The sequence below is a fragment of the Schistocerca cancellata genome, chromosome 5 (genome assembly GCF_023864275.1).
Source record: "Schistocerca cancellata isolate TAMUIC-IGC-003103 chromosome 5, iqSchCanc2.1, whole genome shotgun sequence".
In the NCBI taxonomy this organism is placed as follows: Eukaryota; Metazoa; Arthropoda; class Insecta; order Orthoptera; family Acrididae; genus Schistocerca; species Schistocerca cancellata.
Window position 1 is genome coordinate 23,642,606 of NC_064630.1, and position 20,115 is coordinate 23,662,720.

At 38.0% G+C, this 20,115-nt stretch overlaps 1 protein-coding gene across 1 annotated transcript in view; it reads left to right on the forward strand.

The window, feature by feature from the left end:
- LOC126188337 (kinesin-like protein KIF17) overlaps positions 1-20,115 on the forward strand; it is a 122,399-nt gene that overhangs the window by 34,863 nt on the left and 67,421 nt on the right. The window contains exon 4 of the mRNA XM_049929934.1: positions 6,852-7,106. Coding sequence (XP_049785891.1) covers positions 6,852-7,106 — 255 coding nt within the window. The remainder of the gene's footprint in view (positions 1-6,851; positions 7,107-20,115) is intronic.

The following is a 20,115-nucleotide window of genomic DNA, read 5'->3' on the forward strand; positions in this document are numbered from 1 at the left end:
ACTCGGCTCTGTACCAAAGGTCCGCAGTCAGTCCTGTCGACGATGCTGCAGATGGTGAGCTCTGCTTTCAACCCGCTAGCGAGACTGGCAGTCTTCACCAAATCAGATAGCCGCCGGAAGCCAGAGAGGATTTCCTCCAATCCATAGCGACACACATCATTGGTGCTGACATGAGCGACCATCTGCAGATGGGTGCACCCTGTACCCTTCATGGCATCCGGAAGGACCCTTTCCACATCTGGAATGACTCCCCCTGGTATGCACACGAAGTGCACATTGGTGTGTTTGTTGCTGTTAGAAGTTACCTTGTTGTGAAATTGAAGTAGATAGTTCATGTGAGTATTCGCAGAGGTCATTCTTGGCAACCAGAATAAAATAATAATTGGATCTTTTTACCAACTTCTCAATTCAGATGATACAATCGCTGAAAGGATCAAAGAAAACTTGAGTTTGATTTCAAACACATATTCGACTCATACAGTTATAATTGGTGGTGACTTAAATTTACCCTCTGTATATTGGCAAAAATACCTGTTTAAATCTGAAGGTATGCATAAAACATCATCTGAAATTGTGCTAAAAGCATTCTCTGAAAATTATTTCGAGTAGTTAGTTCATGAGCCCAAGCAAATAGTAAATGGTTGTGAAAACACACTTGAACCCTTAGTAACAAATAATCCTGAGCTAATAATGGAAATCAAAATGGATACAGGGGTCAGTGAACACAGGGTTGTCACAGCAAGATTGAATGCTGTAAACCTCAAAACCTCCAAAAATAAACAAAAAGTATACCCATTCAAAAAAGCGAATAAAAATTCGCATGATGCCTTCCTGAGAGACAATCTCCACTCCTTCCAAATTAACAGTATAAGTGTTGACCAGATGTGGTTTGAATTCAAAGAATTGAGAGATTTGTACCAAATATATTAATAAACACTGGAGCTGCTCCTTCTTGATACACAAAATGGGTCAGAATATTGTTGCAGAAACAATGAAAAAAACATGCCAAATTTAAAGAGACACAAAATTTCCAAGATTAGTGATCTTGTATAGAAGCTAAAAATTTAGCGCGGACTTAATGCGAGATACATATAACAGTTTCCACAACAAAACTTTGTCTCGAAACCCGGCAGACAGTCCAAAGAGATACAAGTCATATGTGAAGTATGTTAGCGGCAAGAAACAATCAATGCCTTCTCTGCACAATAGCAATGGAGATACTATCAAAGACAGTGCTGTCAAAGCAGAGTTACTAAACACAGCCTTCTGAAATGCCTTCACAAAAGGAGACTAAATAAGTATTCCAGAATTTGAATCAAGAACAGCTGCCAACATGAGATACGTAGAAGTAAATACCCTCAGAGTAGTGAAGCAACTTAAATCACTTAATAAAAGCAAGTCTTCTGGTCCAGACTGTATGCCAATTAGAGTATGCTGATGCAATAGCTCCATATGTAGATTAGATTAGATTAGTACTTGTTCCATACATCATGAATACGACACTTCGTAATGATGTGGAACGTGTCTGGTTAATAAAAGGTGTCTATACAAGATATTACATTACACAAAATATTACGGGAAACATTCCACGTGGGAAAAATATATCTAAAAACGAAGATGATGTGACTTACCAAACGAAAGTGCTGGCAGGTTGATAGACACACAAACAAACACAAACATACACACAAAATTCAAGCTTTCGCAACCAACGGTTGCTTCATCAGGAAAGAGGGAAGGAGAGGGAAAGACGGCCAGCACCGTGTGGCTAAACATGCCTTGATGCATGGCCAGAACATCTTGGCACAGTGTTACACCGTCCGGGTTATCTGGATACTTCCCACTAACACCAACCTGTCAGAACTCCGGAGATGGGAACTTGCCCTTCAGTATACCCTCTCTTCTCATTACCTGCCAGGCCTCAACCTCCGCTAATTTCAAGTTGCCGCCGCTCATACCTCACCTGTCATTCAACAACATCTTTGCCTCTGTACTTCCACCTCGACTGACATCTCTGCCCAAACTCTTTGCCTTTACAAATGTCTGCTTGTGTTTGTGTGTGTGCGGATGGATATGTGTGTGTGTGCAAGTGTATACCAGAAGTTTCAATAAAACAAATATTGAAATATTCTACGAGAAACTAAGTAAAGTTAAGTGGTCTCTTGGGGATGGTGATTCAACAAATGAAAACCTTAGTACATTCTTAAACAGTTTTCTTGGAGTATTTAATGAAATGTTACCACCAAGATCATATTGCAATAAAACATCAAGTAAGATAAGAAGAATCACACCAGAAATAAAAATTTACAGTGAGAGAAAAAGGAAGCTACACAGTCAGTTGAAATACAACATATCCTGATTTTGTAACATGTTAGGAACTATAAAACTATTAAAAAAAACTTGCTGTTAAAGCTTTAAAACAAATGGAAAATAATAAATTCATGCTGGGGCAAGAAATAAAACACGGGCAGTTGTGACGAATCAAGCTGGGATCTTTTTATTTCCTCTCTTGTTTTGCCATCTTACTCCTTAAATTTATTTTTTCATTTTAACTAATTACTAATTAATCTGCATTTTCATAAAAGAGAAAGGTTGGCCCTCAGTTTTAAAGAATGTAGCACCAGATCTAATTTTGTGCTTAGTTTTACATATGTAATTGATTTTCTAATTTATTTTGACTATTTATAGTTAATATAATTCATTATAGGGTAAAATCAGTAATTGTTCTGTGACTTAAATTCTGTTGTTGACTTACACACAAATATAAATTATGTAATAATGATAAACATTTGGAAAAAGAATCACTAGGAATCTTAAAGTATTTATTTGGCTCTGTTCGAAAACATGTTAGCAAAGCCAGCTCTTAATTAATTCCAAAGTCATTACCAGTGTCTTCAAAAGTCTTCTACATTAGCATGACTACCACCAAATTATCAATTAGGATGAATGGGCATAGGCAAAGGATATATACTAGCAACTCACAATATCCTGTTGCAGAGCATGCTCTACAACATGACATTCATGACCTTGGCACCTGTTTCACCACACGCGCCATCTGGATTCTTCCCCCAGACACCAGTTTCTCAGAACTCTGCAGGTGGAAACTAGCACTACAACATGTCCTAGGTTCTCGCCTCACACCTGCCCTTAATTTACGTTAATTTTTTCTGTCTCAGCTTTTCTTCACTGTGACTACTCTTTGCTTCACTCCGTTTTAATTTACCACATCTTTCATTGTCTTTCTCGTCTATTTTTTACCACCCCCTCCCACCTCTGTTACGTACAATGCACTTAGCTTCTCAATCTTATTAACTGATGCACAATGTTTTAGTAGTAATCTCTGTCTTGGGTCTTACGCTGTCTTCCACCTTTAAGCTGTCACGTTTCCAAACCTTGCCCGATGCAGTCTCCAACAATCAGTCTTTCCTTCTCATCTTGTATGGTAAGTCTCCTCTGACCCGCTGTTCTGGGTGACTTTCCCATAATCTATCCCTTTTTCCTAGACCTCTCCAGGCCTTTTTTTCACCCTTCTTCCTCCCCCTTCAACTCTTCTGCCTGAAGAAGGAGCCACTGGTTCCAAAAGGTTGCCAATCACAAGTCTTTTATGTGTGTGTTCTGCTGCTGCTTGGTGAGTAGATTTTTTATCTATCCAATTAAATAATTTTATCAGTAATTGATAGCTTAATATGATTTATTTCTTTAGTTAAACATTTCATTCTTGATAATGTATCCTTCTTGTTTCGTCTGAATGTCAGCATCATGTTCTAAAGCTTATTAAAAGCTGGTAACATTTTTACCCGGTATTGTAATAAGTGAATAGCAACCGAATTTCTCATTTGCAACCCAGTTAGTAAATCATTACAGTCTCTCATAGTCAAATAAAATGTTGATCTGGGTTTGGAATCAAAAAACATTTTTGAAGGACGACTTTTCCACTTTTGAATGTTACCTGTACCTAAAAAGCAGCCTTATATATCTACATGATTATCCATACATTTATAAGGACTTTTATTGTAAACTTGTTCAGATACAAGAAGAAGTTGTCAGATGGCAGATTTTGGTGCTATTTCCTGCTGTGTTTCACAAAACTGTCAAATTTTTAAGCAGAGCAATAGACCGTTGTAGTGGATACTTCATAGTTTCTTGTATATCCCTTGCGTTAATACCATGTGAGTCAAATGTCATGTGATTCTTCAAGCAATGGCCATACTGTATCAAGTGCTTCAGCATACTAGGACTTCTTGAACCTGTTCAAAGGTGAGTACCATTTGCCGAGTCCTGCCCTTCCAAATTCTTCAAAATATATCTGCATGTGACCTCAATAATCAAAGCTTTATCAAAAAATATAAGCTGAGCCCTGTACCTTATTAAACAATGTAAAAATGTTAACCTTGGCAGTAATAGTTTAATCTGCAAATATGACAACACACTTTCCAGAAACCATTCATTCAATTTGAATCTGGCAGAGACAGTTGTTTACCACTGCTGCTATTTTACTCAATATCTCCATATATTCTTATATTAGCTAGATTATAAATAACTCAAATCAGAGCTTCTTTCTGTGTACATTGTCTTGGTCATTTGAGTGTCTGATTACTTTTAGGAAACCATTTATTTATTTATCCATCTTTAAGCATTTACATGCAATCAATGTCCTAATGAGTAATGTACAATTTACATATTAAGAAATATAACTATTTTGAGGTATCACACAAAGCTAAAGTATACATTTTAAAAGAACATACATAATAAAGGAATACATTTGATACATAAAGATATCCCACATAACTAAAGTTTGCATTTTAAAGAATGTGCATAATAAAAGAATACATTTCATACATAAGAATTTCTCCACATGTTTAACAGTTAAATGTGGAACTACAGAGACAAAAAAAGCTTAGGAAGAGGTACGAACAGAGTTGCAAGTTGTTTTGTAAGTCAGGTCTATTTTTGAAGAGTTTTCAAATTATTTAACACTATAAAAAGCTTTGTCTTTCAGCCATTTTTTAGTCTTACTTTTAAATATATTAAGAGAGACACAATGTGCCTGCACAGGTAATGTGTTGAAAAGCCTTATTCCCATGTATTCGTAACTGTCTTGTGTTTTCTTGAGTCGAGTTGTTGGTATGTCTACCTTAAATGTTGGACGAGTGTTATGATTATGAACGGACTGCCTAAGGTTGTAACTGTTAAAGTTTTTTTATGTAGAAAAGGCAGCTGTATATAAAAAGAGAAGGGACTGTCATTATCTGTAATTCTTTGAAGTATGACCTACATGATATGTTATTTTTGGTAATCCCAGAGATGCTCCTGATGGCTTTCTTCTGCCAAATAAATATTTTCCTGGACCCTGGAGAATTACCCCATAGAAGAATACCATAGCTAATATAGCAGTGAAAGAATGCATAATAGCAATTAATCAGCAGGCTTTCAGAAACACAGGTGCGTAATTTTTTCAGTAGATAGATAACTCGCGAAAGCGTTCGAGATATGTTGTATTGTGACTCTGCCAGGTTAATTTCGTATCTACGTATATGCCAAGAAGTTTGGTAGAAGTTTACTCAAATCAGCATTGGATAAGCTGAAGGATATATTTACAGTCTTTTCATAGTTAATAGCTAACTCATTGGCTTCGAACCACATATTGGATCATCTGAGAAAATCTTTACTTTGCTCCTTCAGTTTATTTATGTCCTCCCCTGAATTGATGAAAGTTGTATCACCTGTGTAAAGCACAGATTTGCATGGCATATTGCTGGGCAGGTTATTTATAAATATTATAAACAGTAATGGCCCAAGCACTGATCCTTGGGGAACACCTCTAGTGACATTCAGTAACTGTGACTTTTGACCATTGTAGCTTACAGTTTGCTTTCTGTTACTGAGATATGATTTAATGAGGGAGAGTTCCAGATACCTAATGCCGTAACACCTTAGTTTTTCCAGCAGTATTGTGTGGTTTACAGAATCAAATGCTTTGTTTAAGTCCACTAGTGTGGCTTCAGCAGATAATTTGGATTCAAAAGAAGATTGCACAATAGAAACAACATTTTCAACAGCATTAATTGTTGATAACTGGGCCCTAAAACCATATTGAGACTTAGTCAGTATATTGTTTTTTGACAAATAAATGTTAATTTGCTTTTGTATACAGTATTAGATTATTTTTGGAAAAATAGGTATCAGAGAAATTGGATGATAATTATTAGTGCAGGATTTATCACCCTTTTTGTGTAATGGAATTATTACTGTCTTCTTTAGACATTCTGGAAAAATACCACTGTCAAATATCCAGTTTATGAGTGTGCAGAGAGGGAATGATATCAAGTCAATTATTTTTTTAATCACAAAATTTGAGAGACCATAAATATCTTCTGATCTGGAGTCACTTAACTTTGCCAATGATTTAATTACATCACTTATTTCCACATGTACCCAATTACAGGTTGGCACGGTATTAGCAAAGTTTTGTAAAAACTGGTTTATATAAGTAGATTGTGAATTTGATTTTGAACTCTACTTATGAGAAGATGAGGGATTAAGGTTTGCTGCATTGATAAAAAAGAGGTTAAATTCATCTGGGGTCACATTAACACCAGTTGTAACTTTTACACTATGACTACCTGTACCTAATTCTGGTTTAATGAACCTCCACACAGCCTTACACTTATTATAGATGATGCAAGCATGACTCTTTATGCAGTTCCTTCATGAACAAATAATCATGTCTCTGTTGGATGTGGGATAATGATCAACAGCTGATCTGACAACAGAGCGAGTATGGGATACTTATGTATGTGGAGGCAATGAGATTGTTTTATGGCATTCTTTGTCTTGTTCTCTTTATATTTCAGGTATATCTCTTCATTCAGTTCAAGGTGTACATGATTGTGAGAAACTCATGCAAAAAGGTATCAACAATAGGATAACAGCAGAAACACAAATGAATTATGATTCTTCACGCTCGCATTCAGTCTTTACTATACATGTAGAAATCGTCCCTGTTAATACATCAGAAATTGATGGAATGCAAATGAAATTTCAAAACATACGAAAGGGAAAGTTAAATTTGGTAGACTTAGCTGGAAGTGAGCGTCAAGGTAAAGCAGGTAGGTGCAAAATGAGTTGAACTCTATATGTAGAATGTGAGTAGAATGTAGAATGTTGTTTATTCATCCATAACGTACAGTTACAAATCAAAGATTTTTGTACTGGAGACATGTCAGATTACTTTTAAAAAAATAAGGTTACAATAATTAACATATTCAAGCAGGCATTACTGAATTTTTAGACATGAACAATTTAACAAGAACATATATAACACTTATGGTCATTTTGCAGCTTGCAATACAATTTACACAATATATTAACAATTTATTATACAATACATAACCTTTATTGTTTCTTTTCTTTTCAAATTGCCAAACTGTTCTGCAAGAATTCTTCACTTGAATAATAACATTTATATAAGACTCATGGTCATTTTGCAGCTTGCAATACAATTTACACAATATATTAACAATTTATTATACAATAGATAACCTTTATTGTTTCCTTTCTTTTCAAATTTCCAAACTGTCCTGCAAGAATTCTTCAATTGAATAATAACATTTTTCCTCTAGTGTATTAAATAGCAATCTTTTTAGTGGGTCAAACTCTTTTCCTCTAGTGTATTAAATAACAATCTTTTTAGTGGGGTCGAACTCCATATTTAACAGATTTGTGTTATTAAATTTATTGTAAATTTTTAATCCCGTGTACAATGGTGTTTGAGCATGAAGTTTTAAATTATGAGAGGGAAATTTGAAACTGGGTCTGCAACAAATACTGCAATTGTGGCTGAAATGAAAATTGTCAAGTGAGTTTTAATTTTTATATATGAAAATAAAAATTTTGTAGATGTACAGAGATCGAATGATTAGTATTTTTAATTTTTTAAATAATGGGCAACATGATGTTTTTTTCACACTAAACAATTGTTTCTTATGATTGTCTTTTGAAGTTCAAGTAATCTTGAGCTGCTCATGGAGTTTTCCCAGAAAATTATTCCATATCGAATACTAGGCTCAAAGTACCTGTAGTAGACTATCTTCCTGGTGTCCGAGTGTGTGGAACCAGACAAGACATTCATCATATAAGCTAGGCTGTTTAGTTTGTTTCTTAAGAAGTCAACATGTCAACATGTGCCTTCCAATTTAAATTTTTGTCAATATTTAGACCTAGAAATTTTACATTACTTGCTTCAGTCAATTCCTGATCACCATGCACTATTTTTATGAGAGATGCTGACGATGTTTTAGCACAGAACTGCACAAATTATGTTTTTGTGACACTGTGTTTTAATCCATTGTGCTGAAACCATAATTCTAGGTTTCCCATTATATTTTCCACAGTATCATGAATTTGCTCTAAATTGTCATTTTCAATTAGAACTGAGGTGTCATCAGTGAATAAAACAGAGTGAACATCAATGCTTAAAGGTAGATCATTTCTTAACAGTTGAAAAAGATAAGGTCTTAAAATTGAGCCCTTAGGGGCCTCTGTACAAATCTTTTTCCAGCCCAAGAATGACTTTTTTCAATTTGAATTTAGAATAACGCTCTGTTTTCTTTCTGAAAAATAAGATTTGAACCACTGTAGTGCCCTTCCACAGTCCCATATCTTTCTAACTTGTGCAGAAGTAGTAAGTGATTGACATAGCTAAAGGCTTTGGTCAAATCACAAAAAATGCCTGTGACCTTTTCACCCTTGTCTAAAGCAGAGCTTATCTTTTCAGTGAATTCCCTGATAGCATTTATTGTATTTTTCCCCTTTTGAAACCCAAATTGATTTTTAGCTATAATATTGTTTTCTGTTGTTCATGGTTCCGGTGGTTCATGGTGTGGGTTCCTGTAGTCATGTCCTAGTTCATGAACCACGGGCAACGTATGAGTGGCCAAGTAAGTGGTCCCGACAGTCGGGATACCAGTTACTTTGGAATAAGGCTGGGCATCTCGGACATATTCTGAGTCGTGGTCACCTTTGTGCTCATACGGCAAAGACTACCAAATCCACCGGTTAGTCCCTCAGCCATTAGGGGTAAAACCCAATGGGACTCGGGGCAAGTAAGGCTAGCAACCTGCTTCCCTGGTACTTTAAATATGATGCTGGCTACAATCAGAGCAAAATGCCTCGGACCTTTGGAGGTGACAGAGTCCCACCTCTAACTGACAAACCAGGGACTCCTAAGATACGACTTGGCAAACAAATGGTAATGAGATGGGGAGTTATTAATATCAATGGGGGCTACTCTGGGAAGAAGGTAGAGCTGGCAGAGGCTGCAAGTAAGATGGGGCTGGACGTTTTAGCTGTTAGTGACATTCGGGTAAGGGGTGAGAAAGAAGAGGAAGTGGGAGAATACAAGGTCTACCTGTCAGGAGTCAAAGCAGGAATAGCACAATGGGGTGTAGGGCTTTACATCAGGAAAGAAATGGAACCCAGCGTAGTTGCAATAAGGTATGTAAACGAGCGACTGATGTGGATAGATTTGACAGTGTCTAGCAAGAAAATTAGGATTGTGTCAGTATATTCGCATTGTGAAGGGACAGATCAAGATAAGATGGATAGCTTTTATGAGGCACTCAGTGATGTAGTTGTTAGAGTAAAGGACAAGGACAGTGTTCTGCTCATGAGTGATTTTAACGCCAGGATTGGAAATCGAACAGAAGGGTATGAAAAGGTTATGGGTAAATTTGGAGAGGATATGGAGGCCAACAGGAATGGGAAACAACTCTTGGATTTCTGTGCCAGTATGGGCTTAGTAATCACAAACTCCTTTTTTAAACATAAGAACATTCACCGGTATACTTGGGAAGGCAGGGGAACCAGATCTGTCATTGACTATACAATAACAGATCAGGAATTCAGGAAGGTTGTGAGGGACACACGTCTATTCAGGGGATTCTTTGATGACTCTGATCATTATTTAATCTGCAGTGAAATTGGGATTGTGAGGCCGAAAGTGCAGGAGGTCAGGTCCATATGTAGGAGGATAAGAGTGGAGAAACTTCAGGATAAGGAAATCAGGCACAAGTACATAACAGCGATCTCAGAAAGGTACCAGTTAGTTGAATGTAGTCAGTTACAGTCATTGGAAAAGGAATGGACAAGGTACAGGGACACAGTACTAGAAGTGACTAAAGAATGTCTTGGAACAGTAGTGTGTAAAAGTAGGATGAAGCAAACAGCTTGGTGGAATGATACAGTCAAGGCAGCCTGTAAAAGGAAAAAGAAGGCGTACCAAAAATGGCTACATACCAGAACCCAAGTAGACAGAGAAAGTTATGTTGAAGAAAGAAACAAAGCCAAACAGATAATTGCAGCATCCAAGAAGAAATCGTGGGAAGACTTTGGAAACAGGTTGGAGACTATGGGTCAAGCTGCTGGAAAACCATTCTGGAGTATAATTAGCAGTCTTCGAAAGGGAGGAAAGAAGGAAATAACAAGTATTTTGGACAGGTCAGGAAAACTGCTGGTGAATCCTGTGGATGCCTTGGGCAGATGGAGGGAATATTTTGAAGAGTTGCTCAATGCAGGTGAAAATGCGATCAGTAATGTTTCAGACTTCAAGGTAGAATGGGATAGGAATTATGATGGAAATAGGATCACATTTGAGGAAGTGGAGAAAATGGTCAATAGATTGCAGTGCAATAAAGCGGCTGGGGTGGATGAAATTAAGTCGGAACTCATCAAATACAGTGGAATGTCAGGTCTTAAATGGCTACACAGGATAATTTAAATGGCCTGGGAGTCGGGACAGGTTCCATCAGACGCGACAAAAGCAGTAATCACACCAATCTTTAAACATGGAAACAGAAAAGATTGTAACAACTACAGATGTATCTCTTTAATCAGCGTTGTGGGTAAAATCTTCTCAGGTATTGTTGAAAGGAAAGTGCGAGTATTAGTTGAGGACCAATTGGATGAAAATCAGTGTGGGTTTAGGCCTCTTAGAGGTTGTCAGGACCAGATCTTTACCTTACGGCAAATAATGGAGAAGTGTTATGAGTGGAACAGGGAATTGTATCTATGCTTTATAGATCTAGAAATGGCATATGACCGGGTTCCTAGGAGGAAGTTATTGTCTGTTCTACAAGATTATGGAATAGGAGGCAAACTTTTGCAAGCAATTACAGGTCTTTACATGGATAGTCAGGCAGCAGTTAGAGTTGACGGTAAATTGAGTTCATGGCTCAGAGTAGTTTTAGGGGTAAGACAAGGCTGCAACCTGTCTCCACTGTTGTTCATATTATTTATGGCTCATATGTTGAAAACAATAGACGGGCTGGGTGAGATTAAGATATGTGAACACAAAATAAGCAGTCTTGCATATGCGGATGACTTAGTTGTGATGGCAGATTCGATTGAAAGTTTGCAAAGTAATATTTCAGAGCTAGATCAGAAATGTAAGGACTATGGTATGAAGATTAGCATCTCCAAAACGAAAGTAATGTCAGTGGGAAAGAAATATAAACGGATTGAGTGCCAAATAGGAGCAACAAAGTTAGAACAGGTGGACGGTTTCAAGTACTTAGGATGCACATTCTCACAGGATGGCAACATAGTGAAAGAACTGGAAGCAAGGTGTAGCAAAGCTAATGCAGTGAGCACTCAGCTACGATCTACTATCTTCTGCAAGAAGGAAGTCAGTACCAAGACTAAGTTATCTGTGCACCGTTCAATCTTTCGACCAACTTTATTGTATGGGAGCGAAAGCTGGGTGGATTCAGGTTACCTTATCAACAAGGTTGAGGTTACGGATATGAAAGTAGCTAGGATGATTGCAGGTACTAGAAGATGGGAACAATGGTAGGAGGATGTCCACAATGAGGAAATCAAAGAAAAACTGGGAATGAAGTCTATAGATGTAGCAGTCAGGGCGAACAGGCTTAGATGGTGGGGTCATGTTACACGCATGGGAGAAGCAAGGTTACCCAAGAAACTCATGGATTCAGCAGTAGAGGGTAGGAGGAGTCGGGGCAGACCGAGGAGAAGGTATCTGGATTCGGTTAAGAATGATTTTGAAGTAATAGGTTTAACATCAGAAGAGGCACCAATGTTAGCACTGAATAGGGGATCATGGAGGAACTGTATAAGGGGGGCTATGCTCCAGACTGAACGCTGAAAGGAATAATCAGTCTTAAATGATGATGATGATGATGATGATGATGATGATGATGATGATATTGTTTTCTATAAGAAAGTTTTCAGTCCCTTCTATCACCTTAGCAAAAACTGGCAGCAGGGAGATAGGGGCGTAGTTTCCCATGTCATCTGCTGAGCCTTCTTGAACAGTTGTCTTATTTCAGCATTTTTTAACACATCTGGGAAATATCCTTTCTCAAATGACTGATTAATAATTTTAAATTATGGATGAAAAGTGACATTATAAAGAGTCTTGACTACAGTGGTTGGAACTTCATCCCACCCAGCTAATTTCTTGTTTTTCAAAGACACTATAGCATCTTCTAAATCTTTTGGGGTAATTCTTTTGAATATTTTCAGGCCTGCATTTTGTTTTATATTTTCAAAGTTGACATCTACCTTGTTCTCATGTGTTGTGATATCTACTTCTGGTTTTGCCACACTTATGAAAAAATCATTGAAACAGTTTGACATTTGAAAAGGATCTATAATTATATAATTTTTAATTTTAATTTGAACAATTTCTTGGCACTTGTTCTTTACTCCCAAAGCTGATTTAATGACACCACAAACTGTCTTTGATTTGTTTTCATGTTTACTAATACACATGTTGTTAGGCAGTTTTGGTTTATTTTATTTGCCACTCTTTGTCGCTAGGCTTGAGGGAGGAAAGTTTCATTGAAAACATCTAGGAAACAGTTTATGAATGTTTTGAAATTTTTTTTTCACTTGACACACAGTTATCTACAGGACAGTTTATGGTTCTTAGTTCGTTAGAAAATATATTTCCATTCTCTTTGCTAAAGTTCCTTTTAAAACATGTTTTCACATATTTTGATTTCTCTATTTTTGGGAACTCTATGAGCAGTGTTGCATGATCTGATATCCCTAAATCTAAACAGAATTTATTTCCATCCTCAAACTTATAATTTGTCAGAATATTGTCAATACATGTTTCAGAGTGGCTATTTGTGGCTATTTCTTCTAGTACATTCAGTGAAATTTAAATTAAAAGCATATTTCTGAGTCAGAAAAATTTACAGTGTCATGATTATTATTTAATACATTTATATTTAAGTCTGCCTCAATTACAATTTTTTTCTATGTCTTTCTGAAGCCTTTCTAATAAACATTGAAATCTGGATAAAAATAATTTTGTTACAGCACTTCCAGGAATTCTGCACAGAGATACAATTGCAGTATTTAAATCAATTAGCTCCACAGCACAACTTTCAAAATCACCCTCCTCATTCAAACAGTTGAACTCAGTTCTCTCTTTAAAATTTATTGAGTCATTTGGAAGGCTGCAGCAGCCCCCACGAGATCTGCTACCTCTACGAAAACTACTGGCAAATGTAAAATGTTCAATTTTGTTTGGAATCCCTATACTGTCTTTTGTCAGCCAATGTTCATTTAAACATACAGTTTTTAAATTTGAACATTCTGAAAGTAAAACTTGAAGTTCAACAATTTTAGAATAACTTTGGTTACAAAAATCTGAGGCTATACCATTTTATTCCAATGCATTAGAAAATGTTTGTTGCTGTTTTGAATGCTTTTAAGTAAATCATTTGTTGGAATATATCTATATATTTTTTTTATTTTCAGTTGATTCTTTTGTTTTAACATCCCTTCCTCCACGCTTTGTCAGTTTTCCTGATTTTTGATGATTTTGCAAACGTCCAAAAACATTTTACTCAGAGTCACTGAGCCTAGCATATTTAGATGTACACCATCTATACCCAGACATTTGTTACTTATAAATTTGTTTGGGTTTATAAATACCACACCATGTTTATCACACTGATCACTAATTCCATCATTTATCTTATCTATGTAAGAATCACTCACTGATCTCCTGTGCAAAATACCATTTATTACCAGTATTGATTTAATATACAAAGATTTATCAGTATGAATCAGGTTTCGACATTCACTAATGATTTTGGCCTCACTGCTCTGTTGAACACAGTTTGTCCCAACATGCATGAATATGCCCTTGAAATTTGATTTCACTTTGACATCATTTTGGTTAGAAGCAATGTTTTTTTAAATGGTTGTTTAGTTGATCCAGCCTAATGCTAAAATTGTGTTAAATTCTGAACAATATTATTGTAGTGACAGTGAGTGTCTGGTCACCCGTGCTAAAAGTAAAACATTAACTAAAAAATCAGAAACAAGCATTGATTGATATCTATATTATCTACTATATTTGTAAAAACAGTCCGTGAAAAATAATCATGCACTGGGGTGCTGTGGGATTCAATTAAATCTTCCACTGCAGCACTTGTTATGGAGGACTGGATTTGGTTAGATGTAGGCAGCTTTTCATTCCAATAGATACATAATGATCAGATCCTCCAAAGCAGATGTGCTAATGTACTATCCAGAGAAATGGGTCTCATGACTGTAGAATAAGTAAAAAAATTTAAAACATTGATGATAGGCACAACAAAAAGACATTTGAGCTTTTGACCAAAAGGTCTTCTTCTAAAGTAAAAAACACACACAAGCACATCTCGCACATACATGACAGCAGTTGTGCTTAACTTGAGAAGCAGTCTGTTGCTGATGGGGGTAAGGAGGAGGCTGGGTGGAGAGGCATAGCAGGGTAGGTGTGGGGCACAGTGTAGTGGTGCTTGTGGAAGCATGCAGGGATGTAGTGGTGAGAGGATAAAGCTGATAGATGCAGTGGATAAGTTTAGGTGGAAGGGGAGGGGGAGTGGAAATGTAGATGAGTAGAGGAGGGTAGAAAGACTAGCTGGTGTGTCGGTGGAATAGAAGGCAGTGTAGGCTGGAATGGGTACTGGGAAGAGGGTAGGTAGGTGGAGGACAGGCACTAGCAAAACTTGAGGGCAGGGGGTTAACAGGAACATAAGATACACTCCTGGAAATGGAAAAAAGAACACATTGACACCGGTGTGTCAGACCCACCATACTTGCTCCGGACACTGCGAGAGGGCTGTACAAGCAATGATCACACGCACGGCACAGCGGACACACCAGGAACAGCGGTGTTGGCCGTCGAATGGCGCTAGCTGCGCAGCATTTGTGCACCGCCGCCGTTAGTGTCAGCCAGTTTGCCATGGCATACGGAGCTTCATCGCAGTCTTTAACACTGGTAGCATGCCGCGACAGCGTGGACGTGAACCGTATGTGCAGTTGACGGACTTTGAGCGAGGGCGTATAGTGGGCATGCGGGAGGCCGGGTGGACGTACCACTGAATTGCTCAACACGTGGGGCGTGAGGTCTCCACAGTACATCAATGTTGTCGCCAGTGGTCGGCGGAAGGTGCACGTGCCCGTCGACCTGAGACCGGACCACAGCGACGCACGGATGCACGCCAAGACCGTAGGATCCTACGCAGTGCCATAGGGGACCGCACCGCCACTTCCCAGCAAATTAGGGACACTGTTGCTCCTGGGGTATCAGCGAGGACCATTCGCAACCGTCTCCATGATGCTGGGCTACGGTCCCGCACACCGTTAGGCCGTCTTCCGCTCACGCCCCAACATCGTGCAGCCCGCCTCCAGTGGTGTCACGACAGGCATGAATGGAGGGACGAATGGAGACGTGTCTTCTTCAGCGATGAGAGTCGCTTCTGCCTCGGTGCCAATGATGGTCGTATGCGTGTTTGGCGCCGTGCAGGTGAGCGCCACAATCAGGACTGCATACGACCGAGGCACACAGGGCCAACACCCGGCATCATGGTGTGGGGAGCGATCTCCTACACTGGCCGTACACCTTTGGTGATCGTCGAGGGGACACTGAATAGTGCACGGTACATCCAAACCGTCATCGAACCCATCGTTCTACCATTCCTAGACCGGCAAGGGAACTTGCTGTTCCAACAGGACAATGCACATCCGCATGTATCCCGTGCCACCCAACGTGCTCTAGAAGGTGTAAGTCAACTACCCTGGCCAGCAAGATCTCCGGATCTGTCCCCCATTGAGCATGTTTGGGACTGGATGAAGCGTCGTCTCACATGGTCTGCACGTCCAGCACGAACGCTGGTCCAACTGAGGCGCCAGGTGGAAATGGCATGGCAAGCCGTTCCACAGGACTACATCCAGCATCTCTACAATCGTCTCCATGGGAGAATAGCAGCCTGCATTGCTGCGAAAGGTGGATATACACTGTACTAGTGCTGACATTGTGCATGCTCTGTTGCCTGTGTCTATGTGCCTGTGGTTCTGTCAGTGTGATCATGTGATGTATCTGACCCCAGGAATGTGTCAATAAAGTTTCCCCTTCCTGGGACAATGAATTCACGGTGTTCTTATTTCAATTTCCAGGAGTGTATTTAGATCTGCAGAAGTAATTAGCTAGTTTGTAGTCCTTTATTGCAACATTACATATTTTACTTTCAGTTAGTCCATGTTCATTGATGCATGATATGTCTGGTCCTACTTCACTCAGGAGTACTTCTGCTTCTAATTTGTTGTTACCAAAGTATTGAATATTTTGATGAAGTACTTTTATGTAATTTTTCTTTTGTTGGTTTACGTGTTGTGAGCCGTATTCTGAGGCAAGTTCTTTAGCATCGTCTTTTTTTGTATGGTGCTTATCTTTTTCTTTCCCATCTAGAGTGTATGATTTTTCACCCCCTTCAGGCCTTAGTTTCCCTTGCTTCTAATGATTTTGCAGACATCTACAAAAATTCTGCTAAATGTTACAGATCCCAGTCTATTTAAATGCAAAAAATGCTTCACTAGTGAGTTTTCACATAGGAATTTGTTTGGGTCTATAAAAACTGTCCCAAAATGATCACATTGTTCTTTAAGAGCACAGCTTATTTTGGCAGTATATTTTTCACTCACTGACCTTCTGTTTATGATTCTGCTAAGTATCAGTTGAGATCCTGCATACATATTTCTTGCAGAATGAATCATGTTTTTTGTTTCATTTGCCATTTCTTTCTCACTACTGCTCCTTAACGAATTCGTTCCAACATGTATAAACACCCCTTTATAATTATCTCTGGTTTCAGAATCTGCTTCTGTAGTAGATTGTCTTGCATTTACCATATTTTTAAAATGTTTACCAAGTTGTTGCATTCTGATTCCAGGTCGTACGTTGATCTTGCAATTGGGGACAGCGATATTCTGTAGCGGCGAATCACCAATTATTAAAAAGTCATTTTCCTTTTGTTGCATATCTGTCACCTTGTTTTTGCTTTTGCTGTATGTAACCACCTTCCATTTATACATCTTCTGGTTTTTGGCTTACTAAGTTTACCGAGACATCAATGGGACACTTGAAATGTTGTTGTTTTTAAAGTCTGATCATTCATTCGTATTTTCATGATCTTCTTGCTTTTCTGTTTGATGGTTTTTACACTCACAGGACTTCTTTTCTTGTATTAATCTATCATTTTCTTTCTTGATGGTCAAAAGTTTGGTTTTTAATGCCTCAACGTCACTTTGTAGTAACTTTATAATTTCGTTTTTTGTATCAGCTGCACTTACAAGATCATCTGTTTCGTCATGTAAACAACCGTGACATGTCCACGGAAAATCATCACTGACAAATTTTAGATTTACTTTCGCACACTTTTCGTGTAACCAGTAGTTGCATTTGTTATACCGAATACCCTTCATCACACGCTTTTCACATTCTCTACATGAAAAACTGTGCATTTTTTACCTTTTTAACGAGAGAGAAGCGTCACCACACTTTCATATTGGCACAAGTCATTAATGTATATTAGGAACAGCAGAGGACCCAAGACCGAACCTTGTGGCACCCCATTCTTGATTGTTCCCCAGTTTGAGAAATCGCCAGTTTTTTTGCATATTATGTGTACTGCTTATTTCAAATTTCTGCACTCTTCCAATTAGGTGTGATTTAAACCATTTGAGAACAGTTCCATTCATACCACAGTACTTGAACTTATCTAGAAGTATTCCATGATTTACACAATCAAAAGCCTTTGAGAGATCACAAAAAATCGCAACGGGTGACTTCCAGTTACTCAGAGCATTTAATATTTCATTAGTGAAAGTATATACGGCATTTTCTGTTGAAAAACCTTTCTGGAAACCAAACTGACATTTTGTTAACACTTTATTTTTACAAAGGTATGAAGCTACTGTACAATACATTACTTTTTCAAGAATTTTGGATAAGGCAGTCAGAAGAGAGATTGGGAGGTAGTTTTTGACATCAGACATACCCCCTTTTTTATGCAGTGGTTTAACAGTGGCATCTTTCAGTCTATCTGGGAAAATAACATGCTTCAGAGAGTTATTACATATGTGGCTAAGAATCTCGCTTATCTCTTGGGAACAAGCTTTTACTATCCTGCTGGAAATGCTATCAATTCCATGTGAGCTTTTATTCTTGAGAGAGTTTATTATCTTCTTAATTTCAGAAAGATAGGTGGGTGGAATTTCAATTGTACCAAATTGTGTGGGTAAGGCCTCTTTCATTAACTGCCTTGCTTCTTCTAATGAACATTTAGATCCTATTTTCTCTACAACATTTAAAAAATCATTATTCAAAATGTTTTCGACTTCCAGCTTGTTGTTTGTCAAGTTTCCATTTGCTTTGATGGTTTCCCCTGTTAGTCTGATTTGGTATGTATCTGACACAAACTATTGATCAATTGGAATGAAAGTAAATTTAATCTAATCTATAAGATAGGAACCAGTTCCACTTATGGCCCATTGATATTATAATCTTAGGGCAAAACCTGTCTGCATTCGTAAAGTGCTATATTTTACATTTCTGTACAAAATTTAACAACATTTGCTCCACTTTGAAATCTTATCATTTTCTAAATGGGTATTTGTGCTGCTTTTTTCCAATAGTACTTCATTATACAGTGTGAGTCACTAACTATTGCCACCTTAGAATAACTCCGAAAGTTTGGTAGTAGCTGAAAAGTTTGTGGGACAAATGTTGCATAAGACAGTGGGGTCATAATATGACATTGGTTTTTTGTTGCTAGTTGGGGTCGCATCAGAGATATGAATATCAACTCTGTTTTTTTTAAATGGGATGCTATAGTTTGGTGCTTGTTTTCTGATAGCAGCTATTGAGATGAATCCAATGATGTGTAACAGTAAGGTCTTTGAAGGTCAATGGTCACAAAGGTGGAATGAATGTCCATTTACAGAAGGTGTTCAAAGTATCAGTGCAGTGGTGCAATCTTCTTATCATGGATTGTGTGGTATTCCTTGGCACTTACCAAAGCAAATGCTCTGACAATTCTCTCTCATACATTGTGCAAATATTAAATATTTGCCGAATATGATATCTCCATCTAACGTGCCATTAACATGTAAACACCATACAACAGTTTCTCAATACAACACTAATAGGGTTGGGTTGTTTGGGGGAAGAAACCAAACAGCTAGGTCTTCGGTCTCATTGGATTAGGGAAGGACAGGGAAGGAAGTCGGCCATACCCTTTCAAAGGAACCATTCTGGCATTTGCCTGGAGCAATTTAGGGAAATCACAGAAAACCTAAATCAGGATGGCTTGACGCGGGATTGAACTGTCGTCCTCCCTAATGTGAGTCCAGTGTGCTAACCACTGTTCACCTTGCTCGGTCAACACTAATAGGAATGGTATGACTAGTATCATCGAGTCAAGCGAATTTGAATGATGTATTCCTCCAAAGAACAAGCTGATTTGCTTCTCATTTACAGAGAATGCCAATGAAATTCAGTGAGAGCTAGAAACTTATACGCTGAAAGATATCCTCAACATAATCACCATACATATTGTACTTTTAAATATGTGTATGATAAACTGAGAACAACTGGATCTTTAACACATCAGAAACATATCTGGCAAAGGAAAGTTTCTAACGAGGAAATGGAAATTGGTACTCTTGCCACTGTGATTCAAGATCTTTACGTTAGTTCGCGTCAAATTGCAAAGGAAGCTGGCATGAGCCAGAGTAGATTTGTTCATGTTCTGC